Source organism: Amblyomma mixtum, chromosome 1, assembly GCF_055824585.1.
Source record: "Amblyomma mixtum isolate Tamu chromosome 1, ASM5582458v1, whole genome shotgun sequence".
Taxonomy (NCBI): Eukaryota; Metazoa; Arthropoda; class Arachnida; order Ixodida; family Ixodidae; genus Amblyomma; species Amblyomma mixtum.
Window position 1 is genome coordinate 72,100,744 of NC_143012.1, and position 10,209 is coordinate 72,110,952.

At 47.4% G+C, this 10,209-nt stretch overlaps 1 protein-coding gene across 1 annotated transcript; it reads right to left on the minus strand.

Moving 5' to 3' along the window:
* Window positions 1-1,860: 1,860 nt before the first annotated feature.
* LOC149366763 (uncharacterized) lies at window positions 1,861-9,473 on the minus strand. Its single transcript, XM_089565641.1, has 3 exons — window positions 9,459-9,473; window positions 4,542-4,762; window positions 1,861-2,046 (listed from the first exon to the last, which is right to left on the minus strand). Exons 1-3 carry the CDS (start codon window positions 9,471-9,473, stop codon window positions 1,932-1,934), a joined length of 351 nt encoding a protein of 116 aa, XP_089421767.1. The 3' UTR covers window positions 1,861-1,931.
* Window positions 9,474-10,209: the final 736 nt, after the last annotated feature.

The following is a 10,209-nucleotide window of genomic DNA, read 5'->3' on the forward strand; positions in this document are numbered from 1 at the left end:
TACGCGGAAATCGCCGTGCACTACAGGTTAGGCAGGCGTCTAATGCCACCACCAGATCCAAACTTAACCAATACAGAGGCCATCGCATGGAGACGATTACAGGCCGGAAATTTCGTTAACCCCGTCTGGTTATTTTAAACCACGTTAGACAATAAAAAGATGACAAATGTAAGACCTGCTGAGCGAGGGGGACCCTCGACCATATAATTTGGCAATGCCCTGGATCCCCGGGTGCTGAGGACCATATTAAGAGTAGAGAAGCCTGGGAGGCCCTTCTGCGAAGCGAGGTCCCCGCCGACCAGAAATGAGCTGTCGGCCTGGCGGCTGAAGCCGCGAAGAGACAATGTATCTTCGCCAGTCTTTAGTCGCGGAGGTCCCGTCCCCCGTCCCCTAGGCCTGCGTGCCAGGGACGGGGAGTAGGGAGCCTCCTACATCGGTGGAAATAAAAGTTGTTATCAATCAATCAAGGGCGACCGACTCGCGCCGTCGCAGCGGCGGTGCCACCACCGGCGCCTAACTCCTGCGCTCTCCGCTAGGAGCGTGATTGTGGCGTTACGCTGAGGAGATTAGGCTCGACTCTCGTCGCTAGAAAGCAGTAGCTGTGCCACCACCAGCGGCTTAACATTGCTTCGCGATCTCGCGCCGTCCGTGTGCGACGGCGGTGCACATGAACGGCGGCCTGATTGGACTGGATTGTACTGGACTGGATTGGATTGGATTAGAATAGATTGCATTAGATTACATTAGATTGGATTGGATTGTATAACAGATGCACCGCCACAAGTCTAACCACAAGCCCCACCACCAGCTACACTACCAGCTGAACCATGGCGTAGGTACGGATATTGCTTTCGCAGTTACCGGGCTTAACCAAGCTAAGCCACAGCGAATTTTTTTATTACACCAACTGGTCGTTGCAATAATGTTTTGAGGTGAGGAGAGGTCTATAGTTGGGACGCCTTGAATTTTAAAGTAGGTCAACGTGTGGGAGAGGGCTGAATGGCTCTCTTTATTCAGTGACTTCTTTGTTGAAACTACGCAACTTTCGGAGAAAGCTTTCACAAATGTACTTTGTTTACGTCTGAAGTAAACTTTTTAGATGCTGTTTGTGGCATTCGCATGAATCTTTAAAGTGCAGGGAACCAAATTTTCGTCTTAAGCTTTCAAAGGGTGCAAGACATCAGTAAGCACGGAGTATCATGTGGCCTGCGCCCTGAGCCCAATAGGTAATCTTCCCAATAGGCAATCTAAGATTGAGGTTATTTGGAGTTTTAGTGCTTTCGCGTGCCGAATGCTAGCTATGCCACCGCAGTTTAGTTAAGACGTCCTAGACGTCCTTCAAAGAGCACGTGAACCAGTGAGCGTATAGCCCTAGCTGACGGCAAATACAGTGGGGGCATCAGCTTGTCTGCAGTAGATACAGGTTTGGAGCAATGTGATCGTGTTTGGCCAGTAGAGGATCGGGGAAAACAAACGCTAAACCCTGGCTCCCGGGGGTAGCCCACATAGCAACTTGGATGTTCATGAAAGCCCGGCATGAATATAAAATGGAGATCTTGATTCAGTCCACAAGGAATTAAATTTTTTCACTACTGCACCAATATTAAAAAATCCAGTCAAGCAATTATCCACTCTTCTGCGCCGAAAATGCAAAACAAAAAACTAGAAAAATGCTTGGTGTTCGCCCCTGGCAAACAATCGTCAGCTGCAAGACAATAAAACGCTCGCTTGCATTGTTTTTGCATTTGAATGCGTTGAGTAGCACTCTCACACGTACACACCTATTCTGCAGGACACACGGCACTGCGTATCGATACGCATAGAACGAAGCTTTATAATGACGAGTCTGGAAAACACAAATACACGATCTGCCCATGTTGTGGATTCAGGAACCGGAGCCACGGCAGAGTGCGATCGGAAGCTGCCTCGGACTACGGAACTTGGGTAGGCATGGCCGGCACGCATGTCTGCGTCATGCACATGAAGTGCCGGGCAACCATGGGCAGCGTCTCACCCTTCCATTTCCGGTAGGCCACCGGATACTGCCTGCGAACGACGCAGAGTAAGAACGGTGCCACTAAGTCAATACCATCCATCAGAAATGTGTTGCGCGTAAGGCTGCCAGACTCATCTACTAAAATTGCGTGGACATTTTGGCAACTTAAGTCTTGGGAGGCGAAAGCCGAGGACACTATGCTGTGGCGACTTCCGGTGGATGTGACGTCACACCGTTCCCGTGGCTATATCGATAGCCAAATTGTACATCTTTCGAGGATCTTAAGTGTTAATTACGCTTAATTACACAATTATCCAATTTGACACAAATGCGACGTTTTCCCGACCATTCTTTGACAATTTTCACTTTGCCATCACGACTTCCGGTGAATATGACGTCACAACGTTCCCGTGGCTATATTGATGTCTGCGCTATTTCGAAGCAATTTACACATGCTTGCCTATCATTAACTAGCTAATTAACCTACAGTCTTCGAGCTTGCCATCTAAGTTCATTTTTTTTCGTCTACTGAAGCAACCATCGATTTTCTTCTAACTTTTTTAGTTCCCGAGTTAAACGCGTGTGACACGCTTTGTTAACGGACGACAGTGTGAGCCATTAAAGGCTTCCGCTTTAATACGCTTTCTATTTTAACGCGCAATGATATTGGCATGCAGGCCAACATGCGCACTCTTGCAGCTTGAATACGTTTGGGTGAGCGCATTACCCGTCGCAATGGCTCGCTGGCGTTATCGTTCGACCACTGGTCTTAAGTTTGCGGGATTGATTGGCTTGGTTTATTGGGGTTTAACGTCCCAAAGCGACTCAGGCTATAAGGGACGCGGTAGTGAAGGGCTCGGGAAATTTCCACCACCTGGGGTTCTTTAACGTGCACTGACATCGCACAGTACACGGGCCTCTAGAATTTCACTCCATTGAAGTTTGACCGTCGCGGCCGGGAGGATCGAACCCGCGTCTTTCGGGACAGCAGCCGAGCACCATAACCACTGAGCCACCGAGGCGGGCTTAGGGATGGATTACAGGTACCGGCGACCACAATTAGACGGAGACGAAACACAAAAACACCCTCGTACTGAGCGCTATGGGGCAGAAACGTGGAGGCTAACAAAGAGGGTTCAGCTTAAGTTAAGGACAACGCAGCGAGCTATGGAAAGGAAAATGATAGGTGTAACGTTAAGAGATCGGAAGAGGGCGGAGCGGGTGAGGGAACAAACGCGGGTTAATGACATCTTAGTTGAAATCAAGACGAAGAAATGGGCTTGGGCAGGGCACGTAATGCGAAGGCAAGATAACTGCTGGTCCTTAAGGGTAACGGAGTGGATTCCAAGAGAAGGGAAACGTAGCAGGGAGCGGCAGAAAGTTAGGTGGGCGGATGAGATTAAGAAGTTTGCGGGGATACGGTGGCGGCAACTGACAAAGGGCAGGGTTAATTGGAGAGACATGGGAGAGGCCTTTGCCCTGCAGTGGGTGTAGTCAGGCTGATGATGATGACTGAGCGCTGTTATAGTCGGATACAACTTTAACTAATCTTTCAGCGGAAGCTCCCATAGAAGCCCCATACTTTCTATGGTGGCTACCTGCGTCTGTGCTAAAATCTTGTTTATCTTTTTCTCTCTTCCTCCGTTTCCAAGTACCTGTGCACAACGTGGATATGGATACCTCTTCCTACACCGTCATGTGTAGAGTGTAGACTGTATGCTGGCATGTCTATTCTGTGTGCCTAAAAGACACAGGAACATTCATTGGAACTCAAGTGACTTTGAATCTGCATAGACACACAGGTCAGCTCATGGTCAGTAAGCTCCGCACTGCGGAAGCTTAGTTGTTCTAGAGGAAATGTGGCGCTCTAGCTCCAGAATGGAACCATGCATGAAAGCCTTTGTGTCCACGTTTTGTCCAATAAAAATATGATCATGACTGACTCTGGTCATGAGGCTATGCGTGCCAGGGCGGGTATGCTTTCGAGAATGTGCCGCCCAAGACCATGTGATCCACGAGGTACTAGGATTTTAAAGAATGGGAGAATTTTCAGGTGGGTCAGAAAGTGTGTGCTCAAACAGGTGCTCCAATTCAGGGCTGTGGTACAGGTGGCCTGGCAATAGGCGCACTAATGACGAAAGGAATGGAAGTCGGTCAAAAGTTCCCAGGCCACAGGGTGTGCTTTCTTGCGGTACAGTCGGGCAGTTACGCCACCTCTGAAGCTCTAGATATCTGTACAGCGTAGAAGAAGTATTTTTCTAACCTCCGAGAACCTTGGTAGCTTTATCGGCATCTTAAGTGCCAGGATATACCGGATGAAAGCTGAAGTGTGGCTAGGGAACTTTTGACCAACCCCTGTACATCGAGTCGTCTATTCCCATTTCAATAGACAATCTCCGGGGTTCTGTTTTGCCTCCTGCTGTGCGTTCACAAGCACTGCTCGGCAGAAGTTGACTTGGACAGCAAACAATTACGACATCATGTATTGAATGCCATCTATTGAAACATTATTGTAGGGCCCGGCGATGTAGGAATCCTCCCGTACCAGAGCCCGTAGACGGCCAGGCTCGCCCAGACGCAGCTGTGCAGGAGCAGGGCCAGTCCGAGGGGCACCGAGAGCAGCCACGAGAGGCTGGCCATCCGTCGGCTCGCCTCCAGCCAGGACAGCGTCAGGGCCAGCGACAGGCTGGTGGCCAGCAGCAGGCTCATGCCGAAGAGCACGTGGTGGCCCATGTTGCTCTCGTCACGGAACCAGTCCAGGAAGGCCTGCGTGGACATGGAGAGATCTGCACTTGCGGGGATATGTGCTCGACATGGTAAGTTGTTGGGCGCGTTGGTGACGATGTTCCATATCTACAGAGCGAAAAATGGGACAGAGTTCAGAAGAAACATTTCAAGACAGACAAAGCGCAGTGTGTAGACACAGGTATATGTGTAGAGGGGATTATCAATGCGAGAACAATTCCTGGCTTTGTCCGCGGTTTTTATCTAAGCACAAAGTGGATGCAAAACGTGTTGGCAGCCCTTACGTCGCTTGAGGAAGAGTCATAAGTAAAATCAATCAATCAATCAATCAATCAATCAATCAATCAATCAATCAATCAATCAATCAATCTTCATTTCCCAGTTTAATAGAGATAAAAATGCAGGGAGTGGAGACAAAAAGCTGCTCTGAGCGAAGCTTGACTGGGTCCCCACCCCCTTTACATGGCAGTTTGTGCAGCAGTTATGGATGAAATGTGGAATGTTTAAAAGTGGACAATTTACAGCGCGTACGATTTTCGCGCAGGAGGTGAAAAATGCTCCAAATTCAATCTTGTTACAATAGAAAAAATAATGATTGAATGTGATAGAGGATGATAAAATATCGATGCGCGCCAAATTTTATGACTGCGCAGTAATTGGTTAATTAATTAGAAGCGCAAAAGTCGATTGGACGTTAACATAGTCACGGACGTCGATACAGTGGATGTACGTCAATACAGTCGTGGACGTCGAAATTCTGGGAAAGTACGCAACCAAGCCGGATGAACGTTCGAAATAGACTTTTTAAAAAATGAGTAATTACCGTTCATTAATCAAACAAGAAGCTTTGGTTGATGTGGAGTAATCACAAGTAACTAAAACGATGCACGTCGATGTAGTGGGCGGACGTCAAAACAGCCTCGGACGTCGAAAGAGTATGTGCGCGTCAATGCTTTCGCATTCTCCCTATGCGGGTCGGGGCAGTGATCTCTGACGTTTTTCTTTTTTTTTCCGGGTGGAGAGGTGGAAATGTGGGCAGCAGAGAGACCATTTTCGAACTTGTGTTGTTAGCGATAAGGAATGCAGTACGTAAGAAACTGTGTTTATATTATTACAGTTCAAATAAGTTATTTTCCTTTTCTTTCTACAGAGAGATGAGTGTAACCTAAGACGGTGTGTATCTTTCTGTATTCTTTATTGATGTGTTACACTTGGGTCTGCGTATGATGTATAATCATATGTACAGTCTCTGTCAAAGGTAGCCAGGCTGCATGGTTTGCTTCTCAATTGTACAGTAGAGCCTTTACGGCTTTCCCTGAGGTCGAAAAGTTATTTGAAAGTGAGGACTGGGGTTCTCCTTACCATACAGAGATTTAGACCTTGAGGGCTGGCATAATAGTTTAAATATACGACTGAGAAGCAAAACCATGCCGCCTGGTTACTTTTGACAAAGACTGTACACTTGTGCTGCCTGTGCTGTCAGGGGGGCATAGCCTAGTCAGGCCCCACCCGGGCCTGACTAGGCTATGACAGGAAGAAAGGAAGAAGGAATGCAGACAAGCGTGCGAGCGGGCGTTCATGTAAGGGAGGCGGGTGTGTTAGTTTTACACAAAAGCGTTATCGCTGTAACAGCTTTGATGCAGAGAAAGGGAATAAGCCTGGAAGCTTCCTCACTGGCTCTACAGCGGGTTGAACGATTACCAACCCGTTCAAGCACTAAACGAGTGCAGCGCTGCCTGCGGTAGAAAATAGCTCTGGAACGTCCTTGGACATCAAGCTCGATATTAACAACCACGCTCCTCTATGCTGTGGCAGAATGGATGACATCTCCGGAGTGTTTATAACGAAGATTTTGAATATGTACGGTCAAACTGCCACTTATACCAAAAGGGTGTCTCGTTGCAAGTTATTTTCGAACGCCCAAGATCAGGTCAAAGACCCATCTCCCAAAGATTTCGCCCGCGGATAAGCAGATCATCAGGCCACTGCAAACCTTGTACCCATCGTAACAACGTTGGGTACACAAAGACAACTGGAATCGAACCACGCACTTTGTGCAGGCAAGAGTAATTTTCATACACCCAGGCCATCGCTGCGGAGCTCCGAATGTTTATTGATTCCTTCACTCGAAGCCCGGATAGGTTGCCTTAGCCTGTTTTCATCGATAAGACGGAAGTATTAAGGCGAAAGCCTTTAATGGCTCATGCTTGCGGTTTGCGTCCGTGCGCTGGAATCGTGCCAACTGTGGCCTCTCCTCCGCGCAGCGGCGCAACCTCCTCCCCTCCTTAGCAACCGGCGCGCCGGTGGGGGCGCAGCTGCGCATAGCAACCGTGACGTCACACAGTAGCGGCAGAACGACGCTCGCGCTTCGCCGGTGGCAGCTGCACCGCCGCTCCTTCGCCAGACGTCTCGTGGCAGTCGAGTGAGTGAGACGCATGGCTTCGAAGCGGTCCAATGATTCCACGCCAAGCGTTTCGGGGAAGCGGCAGTGGGTTGACCACAAAGCTTTCGCCAAGCACACTTTAGAATTTCCAAGGGGTCTTCGGTATTTTTTTTATGAAAATTCGGTTTTCTATGCTTACTTAAACACCTTTAAGGATGTGCGGTGTCGATCAGCTTATTTTCTGTGGCACTTAGGGTGAAAAATGCGCGCGGAATTTCGAAGTTGCTAGTCCACTGGTGGTGGTGCTTCATAAGGTCGGTATAGGCGCCGGTGGGATCTAAATTGAAAATAATAGAGAGAGAATGAGCTCAATTCTGTTCTTTATGGTTTGTGGAGAAGACCACGCGAGGCTTAAGGGTCAGATGTTCAGCTCATATTGGACTCGTGAACGAAGTCTCGGGGTTTGTCCAAGGAGAACGATGGCATAAAGACATACGCCATCTGTAGTAGCGTGATTGAGGCAGGTCTGTCCGTCGCGCCTCTTCAAAGTGCCCCGAAATGGGCTCTTTTTTATTGAGTACGTGCGTATTCAAAGAGTGGGAAGGGGAAGAGGTGGTTGTAGTAGTTGATGGCCACTTCTCCCCTTATTGGAGAGAAGAAATCTTGATTTATGCCTTGACTTTACAAAAATTCGTTGGAGGCACTTACATATCGCTTAAGTGCGGGAAGGCGAAAGCCGTTTGCGACTCATTGCACTGATTTCAATTTGCCGCGTTTGAATTCATTTCACGACAGAAGAGAAGAGCATGGTGAGGGGAAGCGGTGACGTCACGCTGCGCATGCGCAGTGGGTCGGCAGTTGTTGCTTGGTGGCGGGTCACACTACTTTGTCGTCCTTTCGTCTGATGTGGCGCCATCATCCAGTTTTCCCCTTTTCGAGCAATTTTCACTCAAATTATATATCTTTCGGTAATCTTAAGTACTAATTACGCTTAATTACACATTTTTCAATCTAATTTGACACAAATCGGGCGTTTTTCCGCCCATTCTGTGGTAATTTTCACTATGCTGTGACGACTTCCGGTGGATGTGACGTCACATCGTTCTGGTTGCTATATCCACGTCCACGCTATATCGACGCATTTCATTGTTTTCTTTGTTTTGTTTTCGCTATAATTGCTTATAGTTACCATTCACTCTAGAGTCATCAAACTTGGCGTCGGGGGTTACATTTTGTCCCCCCTATCTGATGCTACCATTCGTTTTCTCCCATCAGCTGGGCTCGTCGATGAGTCACCCCAGGCGCTGGATGTAACGCCGGACGGACGGACGGACGGACGGACGGACGGGAGAATGAGCCATTGAAGGCTTTCGCCTTAATACCTGGAATCAATGAATTGTAGCTCTTTTACGGGCGCGAGGTTACAAGCAGCTTGTTTCCCGATTGCAGAAGCTGAAAAAGAATGCGTTCCAAAAAGTGCACATTCGGTAGAAAAAGTGTACGAGATGAGGGTGTGTGAATAAAAAAATATATTTGTTCCTGCCACCCAAAATACAATCGCCTAAAATGTCTTGCCAGGATGAACAGACCTACACCCTCCGTCTAATGGTATGAATATCGGTCAATTAGTTGCCGAGGAAACTATTAATAAATTTTATTACACACATATCCTGCAAGCGTTTTATGATGACAAAATATTTCGAACAATTTATACCTACCCTAATGAAACGTTCTATACGAGCCGCTCGTATGGAATTATGGGAATATGAAGGGCACAAGATATGAAAATATATATGACAATTCATATCTTCTCTGTACGGTGTCCATAAGTATTCAACATAATTTCCGTCCGATTTCCATATATTGTACATTCCGTCATCCGAAGTTCGTAAGCTTTCATACGTGCTTTCATAAAGTCCGTGACGACTCCATATCTTCGATAATGAGTCCATAAAATGTCTTATGTAAACATATGGAATTATCGAACTCGCCACTTGGATATTTTCAGTACGGTACATTCTCACAAAAGCTTTTTGTTGACTCGTGGCCTGCTGTCATTTAAAAGCGCCATTGAAATGGTGAAACTATGGCGTGTGCGGACTGTTGAACTACTACCCGTTGACAGCATGCGGAAACTTACGCCAAATCCCTACTAGTCAGTGCATCTAGCCTTAACTGTAATGCCACGGAAGCATATTTGAGGCGTTAGAATTTGAGCGATGAAGCCAGGGAAATGGTGGGCATGACTTGCTGTTTTGCCGTGCGGAGTGAGCATTAGCCGTAGTAACTGCTGAATGGGTAAACGTGTTCCTCGTGGCATTTACATTGACGTACCTGTCGCCGGCACATGCGGACGTCGAAGTGGTAGCCACAGGCGTCGCACGGGTAGGCTTTGGCGTGGTACGTGCCTCGCAGCACGTTGATATTCCCGGCGGCGAGGTCTAACATGCGGAAAATAATCAGAAACACATATTCGAACACAGACATACAATCTTATTTAGGGATGTTACGCCTTCACCTTTGACCAGTAACCGCGTGCAGTTCACTGACGGAGGTTTACTAGTAAGAGAAATTTTTCGAGTGAGGCGGTTCATTTCTTAGTTCATTTCTTAGTTTCTTAGTTCATAAAGCCGCCCGGTTCATATCGAAGAACTACTCTCGATCAGCGAGTGTAACTGAAATAAAAAAAGCTCTAAATTTACCTCTTCTCGAAAAACGGAGAATGGTTTCCATACTGTCATTTTTCTACAAATTATATCACAGTCATTCTTCCTTTGCTTCGTACCATATCAAGCCGGCTCATCGGATATTCCCACACATTGATCACCAACTGAAAGTAGAACCCATTTTTGCTAGAACTAATCTCTTCTTTCATTCGCCTCTCCTCATCGCCATCCGTCAATGGAATCTACTCCCTGGCACCATTGCGTCTGCCAATGATTACGAAGCGTTTGTAACCGCTCTAAAACGTCACTTCGAGCTGTAACCTTCATATTTTTGCATTCTTGTTGAAGCACTGCTTTTGAAGGAAACCTGAGTGTTCTTTGTCATGTGCCTTTATATTTTGAGTGTTTGATGCTTTTCA

Coding starts and splice junctions, on each gene's coding strand:
- LOC149366763 (XM_089565641.1), bottom strand. Junction 2,047..4,541: donor CTGGCCGTCTACGGGCTCTG/GTACGGGAGGAT, acceptor CGTCGTTCGCAG/GCAGTATCCGGTGGCCTACC.